Raw genomic sequence first — 21,604 nt, 5'->3', positions numbered from 1 at the left:
ACCTAATATTATTTTTAAGAACGTTCTCAGACATGCTAAAATAATAATGAAAACAGTTGTCATGATAATAAAAATAGGTCCAATAAAGAAAAATTCTTATCAATACGTCAAAAGCCTACCAGAACTTTCTGGTTGATATCAACCATCATATTAACTTAAGAGATACAAAGATTATTTCAGTTTTCTATTGTCTTTATATTACTATGGAACTAAAAAAAAGTAATGTTTACTTTTAGTTCTTGTTGTGTTTTTCATCGTAGATTCAGCTCGAGAGTGACATGTATAGTTACTAGTGGGTGTGGGGTCTCTTCCTATAAGTTCCATTGAGAGCTGAAGGAACCCAAAACTACAAAGTCAGGGCAGGTACACTGACGAGGTGTTATATGCACAGTTCAGAGAGAGAGCGAGTGTGTGTGTGTTTATTTTCCCTCTGATCATCTTTTTACCCCCAGCATTGCTCTTGCTGAGAAAATAGAAAAATACTGTAGTCTGGATATTCAAAATGCTATTGTTAAACATCTTAAAATAGACTTTCAACTAAATCCCAGTTTCGGGATTAAACTGCGAATACTTCAATTCCTCATATTTTTACTTAAAAAGAGGTTCACGTCTGCTCATCTACTTAGGACACTATTTATCCACTGAAGTGACGCCAACTGCACCTCAGCTGTGCCCTTTGTGGCCTGACTGCATGCCTTCTTATCCTAGATACACCTTCTCTGATCTGAATTCAGAATTATTTTTCAGTATTTGAGAAAGTTTATATTTCTATAGCTTACTTCTTCTTAATGTGACAGTTTTCAAGCATTAAAAAGGATAGAAATCGGGGATGACGTGTCAAATCTTTTGAATGTTAATTAGCACATTGTTAAGTCCTAATTGATGGATGGGACTTTCTCCAGGATTAATAAAGCTGCTCAGAATGCTGATGCTAGTGTCAAAGCACCTCATTGATGATTTGGCAGGAGACTTCCCAGGTCCAGCTTTACGCAGCTGGAAAACTGAAGTCATATTCTAAAAGTCAAAGGAAGACAGCTTAAATACCTGACAGTTATAATCTATTTATGATCAACTAGTAGAGATTTCCCTTAACTAAGCTAAGAGCAGCCTTCATGCTGATGTCTTAACTCAGAATAATTTTATCACCTTAAAACACTTACCATGGCTTTTTTTACAATCTTAAATAGAAAAAAAATTTTTTCACTTTTAGATAGAGGAAATTTCTGTAAGTTAAATTTCAAAGCTCAAGGTTTTCAGTGAAATGCTGGGAGCCTCATTCCACCATTTTAGACATATCACTTAATTTTAAGAAAATTTGCCATATAAATTCAACCAGGTTATTTCAGAACTATAATTTTTCTTAAACACTCAAAAGTTCAAATTTTTAAAAATAAGTACAAATGAAGAATGGAAATCTATTTTCTTTTAGACATATAAAATTTAAGCACATCATTTTGCAAATATTCCTTTTCTATTAAAAAGTTTATCTATTTCAAAGTTTAAACAACAAGCATAAATGAAAAGTGGAAATAAATCTTCACTGAGCTAATATTTTGATGCCCAAATGATCAAACAGAAATCTTATCAAACAGAAATCTTATATCTTCTGATATATTTGTTCAAGTATAACTACAAAAATTTAGTTTGTTAATGGGTAGGATGAAAGATCATTATTTTATGATAATAGAAAACACTAAAAAATAAAAAGGATGAAATGAAAGAAAACAAACATGGCATTTTAGGTCCTCTGCTACCTTGATAAATTGCGCTATGCTTATACATTTTTCCCCAGATTTAAAGACTAGCACGCAAACTGCATAACATCCTTCAAACACAACCAAACATTTGTGAAATTGAGAAAAATATGTAGAGAATCTTCATTTAATTCTTAACAATTACTCTGTCCATGTTACTGTGTTAACCTGAGAAACAGGCATGGTCCTTCTCATGTTAGAAATTCTTTTATATTAATGTGATAAGAGAAGGAAAATAAATATGCTGTTACTCTTTGGTAATTAATGTATTAAACAGATCATTTCCTAAATGAAAAAAGATTTGCAACAGTATTCATTGCAGATGGTAACAAGAAACTGACTCATCCATTTGGTTAATTGGAGTATATGTCTCATATATAAAGGCAACAAAATACAATCAAATTTGAATGTAAACCAAAAACAACATAAGTAAATAAAAGCCATTCTGACCCATGAAAGAGACTCCAGGCTGTTTCCATTTTTGTTCTAATTCAATAGGAAACATCAATGAACAAAAAAATGTAGGCAATAGAAAGAAAAATTATATCATGAATTTAAAACAAACTAGCCCAAAATACATCCCTTAATATATGAACTATCAAAATGTTTAAAATATAGCAACATTCGCTTAGTTTAACTGGTGATCTGAGTGATCCACAGGCATTAATTCAGCACAAAATGTGCTGTTCTCCTTGAGATATCCAAAATAAACTATGGGAGAGGACATTTCTGTTTAATGATTTGGAATTTTTAGTTTTATTTAAATTGAAATAAATAACTTAAGGAAAAATCAGTGTTGTATGTTTTATGCACATAAATGTGATGACTGGTTAACAGAAACTATGCTTGAGTTCACGGGTCTTCAGATACGGGAAAAAAATCTCTAATTTAAAATTAAATTATTTATCTATTGCCTAAATGTGACCTCATTTTTCTCATTTAGGCTATGGCTAAAGAATTTATCATCATCACCCATAAGTTCAGAGTATGTTTGAATTTAATACAGTGCACACTTTTAAGGATGCCATTTTGAGGTGACTCTAGTGAACGCACGAGGACGCTCTTCTAACCCTCACAGAGGAGCACTGTGATGCCGCCGACTCAAAGCTTACTGTAACGTTTACACAGACATAAAGACATCATCTGGACGCCCCACACAGCCACGTGGGCCCTTCACCATTCTCCCCTCGCACGAACCTCCTGGAATCTGAGAAACAGCGATAATTATTTCCCTGCATTTACTGCTAGAGGATAAAATATGTAAGACTAGGAAGACTTCAATTTTCACTGGAAATTGTTTTGGCTATTCCCTGATTTATTCATTTCCTCTGAAAACGTGTGTGAAGTTCCCTGTCTGCGCCAACCTTGAGTACTGCAGGGCTGGAGGACTGGGTTCCTGAACGGAAAAGCTCTCAGGGTCATAAGACAAACCCAGAAACACAGACATGCCAGAGCAACCCACGGCGTCAGGTCTGTTCGCCTGTGTTGTTTGCTCGGATTTTTCACGTACTAATTTTCTGAAGCACCACTTTGGTCGGAAGTTACAAGAAGCATCAGAGCCATCCTAAGGAAAAGATGTTTATTTCATTAGTTCAGTGTATCTAACTAAACCAGTCCTTGAGTTCATCCTAAAGTAACCTTGGAGTCAATTTTTCTGTCACAAACCACAGGATTTTACTGTCTCCTTTTTAAGGTGTATCACACAGTCTGGAGTTTTGCCTGTGGAGGGTCCCACGAAGCTACCCACCAGACACAGAACCTGGAGGACGGCCCAGAAGTCTGTGTTCAGACCCCTCCTCTCAGCACATCCCGCCAAGGGCAACTGCAACCTGACTTCTGTCACTGTAGGATCGCACTGCCTGTTCTTGAAGGTTGACCTTACCCTCTAATAGGTGCTTTTATTATTTAATGTACATGAGGAATTACAAACTGTTGGTATTTTGGGGGAAATGATACATCCTTATATACACAATATATGTATATGTATGTGTATATATGTAGAGAGAGAGAGGCAGAGACAGAGAGACAGACAGAGACACAGACAGAGGGAGATACACACACACACACACACACACACAGAAAGGCAGAGAAATAGAGAAAGACAGAGAGCAAGAGGGAGACAGACAGAGACAGAGACAGAAGCAGAGAGACAGAGGCCACCTAGAGACTGGTAATTTGCATCTCTCATACATAGAAACAGCAGTTAGAAATGCCAAACGATCTAAGTGAGAGAAAAATATCTCCCCTTCCAGAAAGCTCTGAGAATGGCTAATCCAGTGGGTAAATTAAACGACCAAGGAAGGTCAAGTTCTTATCCCACGTTGCTCTGCGGGGTTTCCCCACCAGTGATGAGGGGATACAGGATTGAAGTGCAAACTGTCTCCAAAATGAGAGTCCGAATTCCAGAGGGAAGTTATCCCTGAAGGAAACACCGGTTCCATACGTACCATTGCAGGAGGGCAAGACCCGGTTCCAGGCGGGTTTTCCATCCGCTCCAATCACACACGTGATGGAAGATGGGTCAGCGATCTTGTAGCCAGAGTCACACTGGTACGTGATAGTTGAGCCAAGTTTGAAGTCCGTCCCAATCCTTGTCCCATTCATTATGTTTCCAGGGTCAAAACAGGCTTCCCGTGGTTTCTCTGTGGAAGACATGAGTGTAAACTCCATGAGGGCAGGAATTTTATTTTATTTTTTTGTTGTCGGTTGTTTATATTTTTAGTACCTAGAACAGTGTCCAGCATATACAATATGCTCAAAAAAATTGGACTAATTGACCAAGTTGTCAATTAATGTTCAAGTTAATAATTATCATAGAAAAATAGAAAAAAACTCCTTTCAATAAAATTATTTCTTATTTTTCAAATGACAATTCACTACAGAATTGCTGTTGAGGTTGATTTCCTGACTTTTGTACTTAATTCATGAAATCACAACACATTTTAGGAAGAGATGGGAGAATTCGGCTTCTCAAAAGGAAATTGATTTAATTCATGTAAATTAAGAGCGATTTCTCATGCTGGTGAGATAACCATGGAAAGAAGTTCTGATCTTTCACCACTCTCACTAAGTCAGTGAAGCCACACTTAGCTGGAAAGCACATTTCCTGATCCATAAGGGTCAAGCCCTGTGTCTGGGATTTAATAATTGTTCAACACAGTTCTATTCTAATTCTAATAACTGCTCAAAGGAATTGAGGGCATGTTATGTATCAGGCGCTGAGCTGGGTACACTGCATGTTTTTCATTCAAATCTTCACTCCACCTCTGCAATGTGAGGATGATCTGTGGCCCCATTCTACATTTTGAGAATCTGAAGCTCAAGAGCGGTTAAATAACTTTCACAAAAACGCACTGCAGAGATCTGTCCAGCTGTGGGGTCCACTAAAGGAGGCATTTGCTAAAAGCCTCTCTTTTCCCAGATATAAATACAAAGCTCTCTTCTTTCTTTCTCACAGTCCTGTAGCTGTGTGGGTAGTGCCACTTATGTGCTGGTAGCATTAACACTGTAAATGTCATATTTCAGCAGACCTTCCAAATGTCTCTAAATCATGTATCTATATCTCCTTCTGTTGTGTGCAATTCCACCATTTGAATTGCTTTCTGTTTGTGCTTGTCAACGTCCTTCACTCCATCAGCAAAGCCCCTTGTAACGTCAGAAGGCTCTGAATTGAATTTTACAGATCTTCAGGGGATCAATATAGATGTTATACTGAAATGTTTTTCTTCATGTTTTTGGCCTAAAGTTAAGAAAATGCTATTTGTCACGAATGTGTTATTCATGAATGGGGTTATTAATGTCAATATAGGTTCAAGGATAACTTGAGTGGATAAAATAAATATGTTTCAGTTCTTTCTATTTGGCTTGACAATCTTTGCCCCAGGGTTAAGCAAACACATAAAAAATCTCTGGGAAGTATAAGTGGAAGCCAGCATTTGACCTTTTTGGGGGTTGTGATTAATGTGGATTATGTTCCTCTTTAAGCACTTTCCCTTCCTGAGTGTCTACCTATGGCCAATGAGTAAATCCACACAGTAGTGTCAGGAAGAAGACGCTCCTGGGAGATTGTGGCAGGTGAGCCGGTAAAGAGTAAAGATGCAATGAGCTCTGAAAACTACATCCTACATCCTCTTAGGAATGGATAACAAACAGTGGAAGAGGGAAAAGCACAAACTTTGTGACGTCCTGCAGGACGGAGAAGAGGCCTGTTTAACTGTATTTATTCAGTATCTCTCATTATATTTTTAATGACCTATGTGTCAACATCAGCCAAACAGAAATCTCTTTGGCAACTGTTGGCCTAATTATTATAACCAGCTATTAGAATATTTTATTTACATACTTTGGTTAAAGTGCAACATAAATATATAAACATTATACTATCACGTGTATCGTACATCATATACCATCTGTAATATATCATATGTATTATATATTATCATACCTCATATGTATCATATGCCATGTATAATATATTAATTATCGTATATATCATGAATATATTATATCATATATATAAATTGTGGAAACCCCTCCAGGTCCTCTATTTTTGCTCTGGTTAGAGACTCACAGCAATAGTTGTGTACTGTGTTGGGACCAACACTCTCTAACCACTTTATTGAAAACCAATTTGGATATTTCAAGGAGTAGGGGACATTCTGATAATTCTTAAACGCTGCCTTAGATCCCATAGAGAACACAGATTGTTTATTTTAAGCAAATAAGGGACGAATAAATAAAACTGTGGGCACGAGAATAGTCCTTCCATCGGATGCCGTTTACTCTGTCATCCAACAGAATGTATTGAGTGTCTAATAAATACAAGCACTGGTCTAGGGCATATATTTTTCTCCTATAAAATGATGGAGAAAGGGCTCCCCTGGTGGCACAGAGGTTAAGAATTCGCCTGCCAATGCAGGGGTCACGGGTTCGAGCCCTAGTCTGGGAAGATCCCACATGCTGCGGAGCAACTAAGCCCGTGCACCACAACTACTGAGCCTGCGCTCTAGAGCCCACGAACCACAACTACTGAAGCCCGTGCACCACAACTACTGAGCCTGCGCTCTAGAGCCTGTGAGCCACAACTACTGAGCCCGTGAGCCACAACTACTGAAGCCTGCGCGCCTAGAGCCCATGCTCCGCAACGAGAAGCCACCGCAGTGAGAAGCCCGCGCACCGCAACGAAGAGTAGCCCCCACTCGCCACAACTAGAGAAAGCCCGCGTGCAGCAACGAAGACCCAACGCAGCCAAAAATAAAAAATAAAATAACTAAAATTATACTTAAAAAAATGATGGAGAAAAAAATACATGCCTGTTGCCTGGTTGGCCTTTTTGATCACTTTTTGTTATTATAAGTGTCTGTCGGTTTAGTGTACTGTTTGGTTAAATACCACTCCCACGATTTTCTGCTCTGTGTTGCAAATTGAGACCGCTGATGGTCAGTTTTTCTTGATTTCTCCAAACGCACTGCATCGAAGCTTTTACTTGCATTTACTCAGTTGTCAGTTCAGGATGTTTGGTGATAACTCATGGCATGCTTTTTGCTTACAAGTTGTCACATTTCCCAGTGAGATGACTTCATTACGCGGTGTGCTCTGCCCTGGTTCCTGTCTGTTCTGCTTATGGACGCCTCCCAGAACGCCTGCGCCGAAGCCGCCGGGCCCCTGGGGTCACTCGGCACGACTGCCCCGTGGCTCCTTCTGGTTAAGCCCAAGAGCCGGGTCCGCTCCCTGCTTCCCTCACCGTATGGGGCCTTGTACTTGCTGGATGCTGTATCATTGCTGTGTCCTTCCTTGTTTTCTGATGATTTTTTTTTTTTCACAGGCTCCACTGGAGAACTTTTAAAGCATGAGAGCTCTAGCGCCCATTTAGAAGGCTCTGCTGGTACCCAAAGAACCAGACCAAAGAGGCAGCCCTGTACCCCTATCATGAGGGACACAAGTTCTACTGCATTTATTCACTCATCTGCAGATTCTCTTTCCCTAGGATGCCCTGGGGAATACAAGGTGATGACAGGTGTACAGTCTTTTTTTTTCATTGAAGTATACTTGATTTACAATATTATATTAGTCTCAGTTGTACAGCATAGTGATTCAGTATTTTTGAAGATTATACTCCATTATAAGTTATTACAAGATAATGGTTGTAATTCCCTGTGCTATAGAAAATATCCTTGTTGTTATCTATTTTATACATAGTAGTTTGTATCTGTTAATCCCATACCCCTAATTTGTCCCTCCCCCCTTCCCTCTCCCCTTTGGTGACTATAAGTTTGTTTTCTGTAAGTTTGTCTGTGAGTCTGTTTTTGTTTTGCATATACATTCATTTGCATTATTTTTAGATTCCACATACAAGTGATATTATACAATATCTGTCTTTCACTGTCTGACTTATTTCACTAAGCATAATTTTTCTAGGTCTGTTCATGTTTCTGCAAATGGCAGAATTTAATTCTTTTTTATGGTTGAGTAGTAGTCCATTGCTGGCTCATATGGCAACTCTAGTTTTAGCTTTTTGAGGACCCTCCATACTGTTCTCCATAGTGGCTGCGCCAATTTACATTCCCACCAACAGTGTAGGAGGGTTCCCTTTTCTCTACACCCTCGCCAACATTTGTTATTTGTAGACTTTTTCATGATGGCCATTCTGACCAGAGTAACGTTATACTTCATTGTTGTTTTGATTTGCATTTCTCTAACAATTAACAATGCTGAAAATCTTCTCATGTGCCTGTTAGACATCTGTATGTCTTTCTTTTTGCAAAAATGTCTCTTTAGGTCTTCTGTCCATTTTTTATTGCATTGTTTGCTTTCTTGGTATTGAGTTGTATGAGTTGTTTATATATTTTAGATATTAACCCCATGTTGGTCTCATCATTTGCAAATATTCTCTCCCATTCCTTACAGTCTTATATTTAGATGAAACGTGTGATTTTTTACTCATTACAGAATGGGCATTGTCTATTAATACAGAAACTGTCTAATGATATGGCAAATACTTAAAAGTACTGCTGTTAATTATTTGTGAACATTAATGGATCCCATCCAAAAAGCACAGCAACTCCTTCAAGTGCTGAATTGTTTAAATTTTTAAAAATTGTATATTGTACTAAAGATCAGTAAATTTGTAGATTTCAGCGTTTTTGAGGAAGTAGATTAATTTCCTACTTAAAAACCATATCAAGAAATACAAGTCCATTAAAGGGTTAACATAGATGAAACATACCCTATATTTTATTTTATAATTCTAGTAACTAATAACTAACTCAAAAGTGTAAATAAATGTATACATTTTCATTATTTTTTATAAAGCACTCACTACTGTCAATTAATATTTTGATAAATCCTTTTCTCTGATTCTTTGTAATATACCCCGTGTTTCCCTTGTTCACATGAGAAACAGATTTGAAAAAAATATATATTTATTTTCATGAACCCAACAGCAAAATGCTTAGGTTGGGGTGATCTTTGTTTGTGAGTCTGTCTGTTTGTTTTCTCTGGATGCTAGTGACAGGGGGTGGTGGATCCCAAAGAAGTGGGAGTCACTCATGAGGTGACCAAAGAAGAAAGCTCTGACCAGGATCAGTGCTTGCTCCCCATCAAACCAACCACCATGGGTGGTCAGGACAGGGAAATGGCAATTGATATTTTACATCTTGAAAAATACTGAGATAAAACTAAGCTATTTATCGGGAATTCCTTGGCAGTCCAGTGGTTAGGGCTCCATGCTTTCACTGTTGAGGGCTCGGATTCATTCCTTGGTTGGGGAACTAAGATCCTGCAAGCCAAAAAAACCCCAAAAAACAAAAAAAAAAACCCCAAAACACAAACTAAGCTATTTATGGACGTAAATTGAGTCATCCTCAAGAAACAAATTAAGATAGTAAAACACATATTAAAATAATTCTTAAATACTCAAATTATTTATTGCACAAATCATAATTTATCTTTAAATGGCTATGAATTTGGAAAAAGAAATCTCCCTCCCCCATTTTCTTTTCTTTCAGCTAAGGTAGAAATGCGTGTTGGAAATTTCTTCTCCACTGGCGAGATCGACCCTGTTCCCCAGACGATTGAGAGAGACGTCAGAATTTTATGCATTAAACAGATAGGCAAGACTTTGTAAATAAATGCTTATGATTAAAGCAATCTCGATACAAATTACTTTCCTCACAAGTTAAGCTGGTCACAGTACCTTTAAATTCAATGGCGAACCCCGACAAGCCCACAGAAGCATCACTTCGAAATGCCAGAAAGAGACTATTTCCACTACTCTCAATTCTTTCTGGGGCTTGAGAGCCCTGGAAACTTCCAATGAGAGGGCTGTTGGAATCCCCTCCTTCATAGATATGTAGGAAATCATAGCTGGGCTCCATGTTGAAACTAAAAGGAAAGAATATTAATTAGATTATGCACCTAATATATGTGTCTCTTATCTTCCAGACTATAAAGTCTCTGAGAGCACACAGTGATTTTATTTGCCTTTGTAAAATAATTTTTAAAAATTAGGACAATCCAAAAGTTAAATATAATAATAATCAAAATGGCAATAAATAACAATTATAACAAATACTATTAGTATTTTATACAATCACCAACATCTTCAGTACAGTATGATTTTGAAGATAAGAGATCTTATCTGTTATCAGAAAGAAAGAAAATGAATCCTTATAACATAGATATAGTATTTCTTCCCTATAACCATGATATTTCTAATGAAATGCAGTTTGAAAGAATAGGGTTCAGAAGGGATGCTTTCCCACTGGTATTTGATTTTTATGTGAATATTTTTAGTTTTAATAACATATATCCTTGATGTCACTGACAATTCTTAAAGTTAAAAAATATTTTTGTTTGATTTTACTTTTAAAATTGTAATTGCCTCTATTTGCTTAGATAATTTGGCCAATCATAGCAGTCCATACAATGGTACAAAGTATGGAAGTCAACTGTTTCACATCATTTCACCTTGATTGGATATTCCAATTTTCTCTTCCCCTCTCCCTCCCGCTCTTTCCCACTCTCTCTATTTCTCTCTCTGTCTCTGTCTCTGTCTCTCCTTATGTAAATACCCTAATAATTTCCAAAGTCTAACAATTAAAGCCCAAAGCTCTCAAGTGGGGTGCAGCTTTAAATGTCTCTGCCATTTATGATGAGAAGGATGATGATAGTCTGGGAACTTTAAAAATATACCTCCTCTCAAGTGACAGATTGAACTTCATCTACATGTCCAAGATCTCAGTGGGATCAGAATAAACAAACACACTAGACAGAGGTATTGATGTAATCCATTCTGACTTGCCCTCCTCTGTCCCTTCATCTCTAAATCAGGGCCTTTGGGGTCTTTAACGTGGACCGATCCATGCGGCTTCTACTCTCTTTCCTTTCCCTTGACAGCATATTTGTATACAGGGATGGAGAGAGTCAGGAGGTTTTATAATCACGAACATGTGCTGTTGTTTAAGTGGCTTTAGTTTATCTGGATATTCAAGGGATAAAACGTGAACCCAAGGTCTTTCCAGAAGCTGCCCACTGCATTCTGAAGGATGTAGCACGGGGGACCACCAAGGACCCGATGTTAGTATGACATCTGGACCTGCATCGCGCCATCCCATTTCCTGTCAAGGTGCCCTCGCTCCCATGTGAGGTCCTGAACACATTTATTCAAGGAATTTGTCAGAGGTTTCAGAGTCTGTTTATCTGACAAGTTCCCTGAAGTCAGAAATGAAGAAAAAGTAAAAGACTGGAGTGACTAAAGAGTGAGTAAAGAGGCCAAGAGGAACTGCATCAACCAAACAGAATTTGGTTGGAATAACAATTTTATTTGGAATAGTTTGCAAGGATGTTATTAGACTCTGGTCATGCTGTACCCCTGATAATTGGCATAACTAATTATTACAATAGATTATTTTTGAACATGGAAGTATGATCAGGCACAAACAAACATATTCTAACTACCCTCTCCTTTTGGATGTGCCGTCACACGCACATAGAAGTCTGAAGTGATATTTACAATTAATGACAGTTCCTTTGGTTAAATCCTGTCTTATTGCTACCTATACCAGATGCACAGATCTACAAGCCCCAGTAATAGGCCAAAGTCTGGCCATGCTTTTAAACCAAATTTAATTTGAGTTCCAACGTGTGAGTCGCATCAGCCCCACAGTCTATAGAAGCCTGTGATAAAACACTCCTCCTCGAAGACCCCCCGAGTACCAGGGTGAGCCTTGAAGCTCATATGTGCTCAAGGTCATGTCATTCTTTGCCTTCCTTGTTAGTAATGCCGGGCTCCCCTCCCCTCTCCACACCTGACTGCAGTCACACTCTTTAAACAGTGCATCCTGGGAAGCCTGTATCAACACCAGCTTCTTTGACTGGGTCCTTGAGCATCCTTGTTCCCATCTGGTACTTCTGGCTTCCTCCTTCTTTCTACTAAGCAGATCTAGGAGCTGAGGTCCCAGGAAAACTCCCACCTGAGCATACACAAGTTGTCCATTCCTTAGAACATGTCACAGGTATGTGATTTTCTGTGACACCGGGTCAGCTAATGATTCCAAACTCTTAGAGTCGGAAGAAAACTTGAAGATTTTCTAGGTCAACCATCTTCCAGGGAAGTGCACAAAATTAAGTGAGAAAACTTCTTGTGTAAAACTGCCTTATATATTATATATTATTATGAACTGCACTTTGGCAACCTTGATAATGAGTCACCGTGACCCAAGGGAAGGTAGGAAACTCCTACGAAAAGGCTCTGTGTTCTCTAAAAGGCTTTTAATTGTTAATTTACTTTTAATCTCCTGGTAGCAGAGGTGTCTCCTGGTTTTAAGGAAGGCGCTACTAGAATTTAGCATGAACAAAACCCATAAAGATATTCAAAAATATAACCAGCAAACGTTCACAGCTTTTGTATAATAGCTGAGTGGCATAATAAGGTATTCATCATTTGGTAAATTTATAGCAGCTTGAGTAAATTCAGGAAATGATGGCTTATTAAACTACTTAAAATTCAGAATCACAGAGGTTTAAAATTATACTGACTCATATCTCATCAGGAGGAGAAAGTGAAGGAAGATAAGCAAAACCAGGCCTGAAATATTGATGCAAACATCTCAAGAAAAGAAACTTGTTCAACTGACAGAGAAATAAATCTAATCAAACCACTTTGCCTTGGGGAGCGAAGAGACCAATAGGACAGTATATAGAGCCACTTCTCTTTTAAAATACCACTTCATTTAGTTCAAAAATCATAATGTGAATTTGGAAAAGATCATGGGATTTAGAAAAATTCAATTATTTATACCATATATTAATAATTTGAGAGTTCTATGGAATTTATATTTATAATATAATCATATTATATTATGACTTGAACTTTTATCATTTAGTGTAGCAGAAAGAAGTTAGCATTTTTTTTAAAGGACTAATTGTTTATTAAATCAGACTTTACAGTAATGAAATTTGGGGAACTTTTGTTTTCAGAGTTCTACCAAGTCTTGACTACCTTAATTTATTTATTTTTATTTTTTATTTATGGTTGTGTTGGGTCTTCGTTTCTGTGCGAGGGCTTTCTCCAGTTATGGCAAGCGGGGGCCACTCTTCATCGCGATGTGTGAGCCTCTCACTATCGCGGCCTCTCTTGTTGCAGAGCACAGGCTCCAGATGCGCAGGCTCAGTAATTGTGGCTCACGGACCTAGTTGCTCCGTGGCATGTGGGATCTTCCCAGACCAGGGCTCGAACCCGTGTCCCCTGTATTGGCAGGCAGACTCTCAACCACTGCGCCACCAGGGAAGCCCCAAGTCTTGACTATCTTAATGATAATAACAATACTACCTTTGGGAATGTCTGACAGGATGTACTATGGAAATGAATTAGTGCTCACGCATTAAGAGAAATATTAGACATCAATGAGAAATTATAGTAAGTATATCTGTATCACTTTATTATCGCTTTTCTTTGAAAATTCTGTAAATTAAGCCCTCTCATGTGGAACACACTGTGTGCAAGGTAGTATTTAAAAGCAATTCTTGCCACATCATGTGTATCCTAACGCAAGTAGAATGCTGAAAAGCAAAATAATCTATTTCCATTTTTGTCATGCAGCCTGATGTAGTACCTGTTAGACACAAGACCTCAGGCTTTGCTAGATGTAAAACTGAAGACCCTTGAAGGGATAAATGAAGTAATCTTTAGGTATGACATTTAAAGTCTTATTAGGGACTTCCCTGGTGGTGCAGTGGTAAAGAATCCACCTGCCAGTGCAGGGGACACAGGTTCGAGCCCTGGTCCGGGAAGATCCTACATGTCGCGGAGCAACTAAGCCCATGCACCACAACTACTGAGCCTATGCACCTAGAGCCCACGAACCACAACTACTGAGCCCGCGTGCCTAGAGCCCGTGCTCTGCAACAAGAGAAGCCACCACAATGAGAAGCCCACGCACCACAATGAAGAGTAGCGCCCACTCGCCGCAACTAGAGAAAGCCCGCACACAGCAACAAAGACCCAATGCAGCCAAAAATAAATAAATAAATAAGTCAGTCCAGAGGAGCTCCACAGGCGAATTCTATCAAACAGTTAGAGAAGAGCTAATACCTATCCTTCTCAAACTCTTCCTCATTCTATGAGGCCACCATCACCCTGATACCAAAACCAGACAAAGATGTCACAAAAAAAGAAAACTACAGGCCAAAATCACTGATAAACATAGATGCAAAAATCCTCAACAAAATACTTGCAAACAGAATCCAACAGCACATTAAGAGGATCATACACCATGATCAAGTGGGGTTTATCCCAGGAATGCAAGGATTCTTCAATATATGCAAATCAATCAATGTGATAAACCATATTAACACATTGAAGGAGAAAAACCATATGATCATCTCAACAGATGCAGAGAAAGCTTTCGACAAAATTCAACACCCATTTATGATAAAAACCCTCCAGAAAGTAGGCATAGAGGGAACTTATCTCAACATAATAAAGGCCATATATGACAAACCCACAGCCAACATCGTTCTCAATGGTGAAAAACTGAAACCATGTCCACTAAGATCAGCAACAAGACAAGGTTGCCCACTCTCACCACTATTATTTAACATAGTTTTGGAAGTTTTAACCACAGCAATCAGAGAAGAAAAAGAAATAAAAGGAATCCAAATCAGAAAAGAAGAAGTAAAGCTGTCACTGTTTGCAGATGACATACTATACATAGAGAATCCTAAAGATGCTACCAGAAAACTGCTAGAGCTCATCAATGAATTTGGTAAAGTAGCAGGATACAAAATTAATGCACAGAAATCACTTGCATTCTTACACACTAATGATGAAAAATCTGAAAGTGAAATTAAGAAAACACTCCCATTTACCATTGCAACAAAAAGAATAAAATATCTAGGAATAAACCTACCTAAGGGACAAAAGACCTGTATGCAGAAAATTATAAGACACTGATGAAAGAAATTAAAGATGATACAAATAGATGGAGAGATATACCATGTTCTTAGATTGGAAGAATCAACATTGTGAAAACGACTATACTACCCAAAGCAATCTACAGATTCAATGTAATCCCTATCAAAGTACCACTGGCATTTTTCACAGAACTAGAACAAAAAATTTCACAATCTGTATGGAAAACACAAAAGACCCCGAATAGCCAAAGCCATCTTGAGAAAGAAAAACGGAGCTGGAGGAATCAGGCTCCCTGACTGCAGACTACACTACAAAGCTACAGTAATCAAGAGAGTATGGTACTGGCACAAACACAGAAATATAGATCAATGGAACAGGATAGAAAGCCCAGAGATAAACCCACGCACATATGGTCACCTTATCTTTGATAAAGCAGGCAAGAATATACAGTGGAGAAAAGACAGCCTCTTCAATAAGTGGTGCTGGGAAAACTGGACAGCTACATGTAAAAGAATGAAATTAGAACACTCCCTGACACCATACACAAAAATAAACTCAAAATGGATTCAAGACCTAAATGTAAGGCCAGACACTATCAAACTCTCAGAGGAAAACATAGGCAGAACACTCCATGACATAAATCACAGCAAGATCCTTTTTGACCCACCTCCTAGAGAAATGGAAATAAAAACAAAAATAAACAAATGGGACCTAATGAAACTTAAAAGCTTTTGCACAGCAAAGGAAAACATATGACGAAAAGATAACCCTCAGAATGGGAGAAAATATTTGCAAATGAAGCAACTGACAAAGGATTAATCTCCAAAATTTACAAGCAGCTCATGCAGCTCAATATCAAAGAAACAAACAACCCAATCCAAAAATGGGCAGAAGACCTAAATAGACTTTTCTCCAAAGAAGATATACAGATTGCCAACAAACACGTGAAAGAACGCTCAACATCATTAATCATTAGAGAAATGCAAATCGAAACTACAATGAGATACCATCTCACACCAGTCAGAATGGCCATCATCAAAAATTCTACAAACAAGACATTACATGAAATTTCTAAAAATCTTATATGTTCTGGTATAATGTTATAAGTGATAATCCTAGTTATTACTTTAAAATGTGTATCTCAGAAATAACTAATTTTCTTGTCAACTGCATTATTATGAACTTTCATCAAATCTTTAACAGTGGTCATTTTTAAGTCTTTTGTCATTTACAGACAGTTCTGGGTGTACTCTGATGCTTTTGCAAATATGTTCCTATAAAAGGCTTTCATCTTCAAGAAATTCATGGAAAAGACTCTGACAAGTACAGGTTTCTGGTAACTGACTCTACTGCTGAACTGAATGAATAAGGATTTTCAGAACTCTAATGAAAAACTGATGAACTCATAAAAGTGCTAACAAAAGATCAAGATGAAAAACAAAAAATTAATTACATGGGACTGAGTGAACTGATGAGGATGAGTATAATTTTTGTGACTTTCTGTCTGAATTAAAAAAAAAAAAATCCCACAAGAACTCAGAGGCAAAGAATATACAAATCAGTTTTCACTGCAAAGTAAAGGAGCTGTTACAGTGGAGGATTACTGGACTGAATGTCAATATTGTGACATAGTATGAGTGTGTTTCATGTTTGGTAATTGCAATCATTGTTGCTTTTGTTGTGGTCATCCATGTACAATGCTTGGTGTCAGTCTATTTATCTCTTGTAAAAATAAAATACAGTGTGTGTGTGTGAAAAAAAAAAAAAAAAAATCTGGGTTACCACCAGGATCAACTGCAAGTCTAGGTCATCTAGACCAAGAATCAAAATGTATTTATATAAATAAATAAAACAGTAGTCCATAAATATGGGTAAAAAAAAAAAAATTCTACAAACAATTAATGCTGGAGAGGGTGTGGAGAAAAGGGAACCCTCTTGCACTGTTAGTGGGAATGTAAACTGATACAGCCACTATGGAGAACAGTATGGAGGTTCCTTAAAAAATTAAAAATAGAACTACCATATGACCCAGCAATCCCACTACTGGGCATATACCCTGAGAAAATCACAATTCAAAGAGTCATATACCAAAATGTTCACTGCAGCTCTATTTACAATAGCCAGGACATGGAAGCAACCTAAGTGTCCATTGACAGATGAATGGATAAAGAAGATGTGGCACATATATACAATGGAATATTACTCAGCCATAAAAAGAAACAAAATTGAGTTATTTGTAGTGAGGTGGATGGACCTAGAGTCTGTCATATAGAGTGAAGTAAGTCAGAAAGAGAAAAACAAATACTGTATGTTAACACATATATATGGAATCTTAAAAAAAAAAAATGGTCATGAAGAACCTAGGGGCAAGACGGGAATAAAGACACAGACCTACTAGAGAATGGACTTGAGGACATGGGGAGGGGGAAGGGTAAGCTGGGACAAAGTGAGAGAGTGGCATGGACATATATACACTACCAAACGTAAAATAGCTAGCTAGTGGGAAGCAGCCGCATAGCACAGGGAGATCAGCTCGGTGCTCTGTGACCACCTAGAGGGGTGGGATAGGGAGGGTGGGAGGGAGGGAGACGCAAGAGGGAAGAGATATGGGAACATATGTATACATATAACTGAATCACTCTGTTATAAAGCAGAAACTTACACACCATTGTAAAGCAATTATACTCCAATAAAGATGTTAAAAAAAAAATAAGTAAGTCCTACTTAAAGGAGGTATTCCATAAGAGATGGTACCTTTTGAATATCAAGGCGATGACGAAGTCTGGGTTCACCTTTATTCTCCAGTCACACTCTTTCCCGGGAGGATAGGGCTGCGGGTAGTTGGGGGACAGGATGACGCCGGCCGGGCCGGTCAGATTCCCACCACATGCCGCTGTCACAGGAGAGGAAGGTTCAGGGGAGAGAAGGGTGCTGGTCAGTGTGAAAGGAGACAGCACAGGGTTCATCGAAGACACTGCGTACTGGGTTCTTAAACAACTACCCAGTGGAAATTTTAAGACCCAGAAGGTCTGTACATGTTTTTATGTGATTGTTACCAAATTTTATGTAATATTCCACTCCATTTTTAAGGAGGATTTTCAATGCTGACAAATGAAATTTACTTCCTATAATTTTAAACTTTACCCAGTTAAACTGAACAGATTACCTGAATCCTCCACACTATAAATACATGAAAACAAACCTGCACAGGAAAAAAAAATCCCCATGAATATCATTTTATGGTTGTGTCAATTCTTTGGTCATTTCTTATGGTTCACAAAGTCATTGCTTACTTATTCTAAGAAGTTTGCTTCAGTGGCGTAATGATCATCCATCTTCTGTTCACTCTTGTAACTCTAAGCCTAGCACAGTTTTTGATCATAATAAGTATGCAGGAAATATGTGTTGAATAAATGAATACGTGTTATTTCGTATATTTCTCACAGTCCCCTGCTATACGTAGGGCTCAGATATCTTCCCCACATTTCAAAATAACAAAACTAACGGTAAAGTTTCGGTGATATCTGGGGATAGATGACCAAGAGGAGGCTGAGCAGGAACTTAAACCCCTAAAAATATTATTTCATCACACTATTTAGAATGTTACTATCAGGAAGAAGCACTTCAGATGATAGTAATAAATTTAGTTTGTTTCTGCAGTCATTAATTTTTAATTACATGTGTTTACATTTGTATTAGTTAAGGCAACGACTATGTAGTTTATTGTTGTTAATAGGCAAGACAGTCTTCATTCTTGAACCTGAAAATGTTTAGGACTGCTTTATTTAGTAGATAACGTTTCTGTTAAAGCTTCCATGCTGTGGAAGGTACTAAAACAATGCAAAATTCACATTAATATGCTAGGTTTAAGGTTCTTCATATCAAATATTGTGAATTGTCTCCAAGTTGTTCTTAAAAAATCACCCTGATTAAATTATACTGTTCCCTCTAAACTGTATACCTTATTTCACTTCATTGATCATGTATATATTCAGGGATAAAAATAAGTAGAGAAGGAAATATGCTAATTGCTGATAATTTCCACACACATACACAAGGACTTTTTTGAAAATAAGATGAAGATTACACACTTTATAATTTTCTGATATGGATGTGTCTTTAAATACTCACTTAACATTCCTGAAAACTTAACTTTCCATAAGAAAAAATATAACAAATCCCAAGATTCTTTGTTATAACTTCCGTCTCATCTAAGGCAAACTCTGAGTAATATCACAGGAAATATTTATAATAAGTTCTTACAGATATACTCTCAAGAGCAATACGATATAACTTTCTTCAAAATGATTAAAACCACATTTTCCATAGTATGCAGTTTTATTTTAATAAATGATGTGGAGACAATCGGCTAAGCGGCTCTCACAGGACGTGGCCTGCCCCGGAACCGAGCAGACGCTGACAGCCTGGAGTATGAGAAGCCTGGACAAACGGCAGAGGTGGCGCTGAGGTGGGGAAAGAGGTACCTGAGGGCCTCAGGTTATGCTACTCCACTCAGGTTTTAAAAGAAGAAACATGACAGATTCAGGGCACCAGGTACAAGGGTACCACCAGCAGGAAGAGTTCAGGGATGAGACTCAAATATTAATTGAAAAGAAACAAAGGGCAGATCCTGTCTTATTCATACTGGTCCCAGGTGGCATTTTCAAATGAGGTTATTTAAAGGCTTAAAGTGGAATTAAGGAGGACCGTCTTGCTGGGTTTGTTCTCTCTTTGGTGGGGAATTCTTCATTTTAGCTTCATCAGGTTTTCATTAGAAAGCTTGCAAAATGTTTTGGATAGGATTACATTTAGTACAAAATGCAATTCAGACGCTCTAGAAATTCTCCAGAGGGAATGGACATAGAGACAAAATCCACAAACTCATATCAATCCACAGTTCCTTATCTGAAACCCTTAGGGTGGACCCTCCTGACGTACACGGTAGCACGTTCATCCACTAAGGTTTGCAGCGGTACTGTTTAACTAGACACATTACTATTTCCACACCAGAACATTTCAATGTTCACACCATTAAGTGGGATAAATAGCCACAAAATAGTTACCCTGTAGATCAGGGCAGGATGGTGCCACCAAATAAGTTTTTGCAAACTTGGAATGCATTTTTGCTTTGCAGAGCTCTTTAGAATTTGAACTTGGACAAAAGGTATTGTGGGCTATATGAGAAAACTGAAACTGTGGAGATGTTCAACGGACACTTTACTCAGAATCAGAAAGTACTGAGTGTCTTCTGGTCCAGAGAATCGGTCTTTTAAGACTCAGTTCCAGAAGGAGGTGCCTCCATCGCTGGAGTCCTTTGTGAAGTGAAAGAAGTGAGGCATCCAAGCAAATTACAGGGCAGATTAGCAGCAAATCACAGGGCAGATAAGCAGCAAATGACAAGGCAGATTAGCAGCAAATGACAAGCTGGTGAGAATATAAGTAACATATAAACAGGTGAGTGGTTAAGAGATTTTATAAAAGGGAGAGAATGGGAAAGAACAGCAAATAGGAGGAAAAAATACACTAAGAATAAAACGGAAAAAAGAAATTAGCCAGTCAACAGGAAAGAGCAAATTCAAGTGGTCAATAAGAATACGAAATTAAAAACAGTTCATCCTCATTTTTAATATAAAATGCCAATTGAAACTCCAAGGAATCTTCACTTCCTGCCCATATTATAAGATTAAGAAATATCACATAAAGTGTCTTTTCTGAGTTGGGAAAAATAAACAGTCATGCTGACGGTGACGTAAATTGGTGCAACCTTTCTGAAAAAGTTTTGAAAACTCCAGAAATACCTAAGTTTGTAGAAATATGCCATTCATAAATAATCATGGATGTGTTTTGCAGCAAGTGTTCATGTCAGCAATTTTCGTGAAAGAGAAAAGGCTGAAACACCTAACCGTACATTGAGGAGGGATTAGTGGAATCAATATTGGTCAATACTGATCCAAACAGAGAAAGACTGTGCAGGCATAAAACTTAATTAGTAAAAAATACATAATAACACAAAAGATACTCATCGTGTACCAGTAAGTAAAAAGTGTAATTTACAAAATAATCATTCAGGGTGCTATCATTTAAAAAAAATTTAAAATAGATTATATATACATAAAATAATTATGAAGCTTACTTATGCATGTTTATGCTAATAGTAGTTGCCTTCAGGTAAAAAGGTGACTGTTTTTTTCCTCTTTTTTCTTAACTGTAGCTTATAAAACTTCTGCAAAAACATACTATGTTTAATAAGAAAAAAGCAAAAAAATAAAAATAAAAAATGTCCGTATTAGCAGAACAGAATGTAGATGAGTGCTAATACATGGCCATGCTCTAAGGGATGAGTATTGTACAGAGGCATAATCTCATTGCTGGGGCAAAATATGTTTACAATGTGATAAAAAGATATTGTTCACTTATTCCCAAATACGTATTTTCC

The 21,604-nt window shown here is 37.6% G+C and overlaps 1 protein-coding gene across 1 annotated transcript in view; it reads right to left on the bottom strand.

The window, feature by feature from the left end:
• The window catches only part of CSMD1 (CUB and Sushi multiple domains 1), a 1,821,295-nt gene that overhangs the window by 200,612 nt on the left and 1,599,079 nt on the right, over positions 1-21,604 (bottom strand). The window contains exons 28-30 of the mRNA XM_059909813.1: positions 17,923-18,061; positions 9,949-10,136; positions 4,202-4,396 (exon numbers count right to left, since the gene is read on the bottom strand). Of these exons, the coding sequence (XP_059765796.1) occupies positions 4,202-4,396; positions 9,949-10,136; positions 17,923-18,061 (522 nt within the window). The remainder of the gene's footprint in view (positions 1-4,201; positions 4,397-9,948; positions 10,137-17,922; positions 18,062-21,604) is intronic.

Source organism: Balaenoptera ricei, chromosome 21 (assembly GCF_028023285.1).
Source record: "Balaenoptera ricei isolate mBalRic1 chromosome 21, mBalRic1.hap2, whole genome shotgun sequence".
Classification (NCBI taxonomy): domain Eukaryota; kingdom Metazoa; phylum Chordata; class Mammalia; order Artiodactyla; family Balaenopteridae; genus Balaenoptera; species Balaenoptera ricei.
This window is presented reverse-complemented; position numbering and strand designations above follow the sequence as displayed.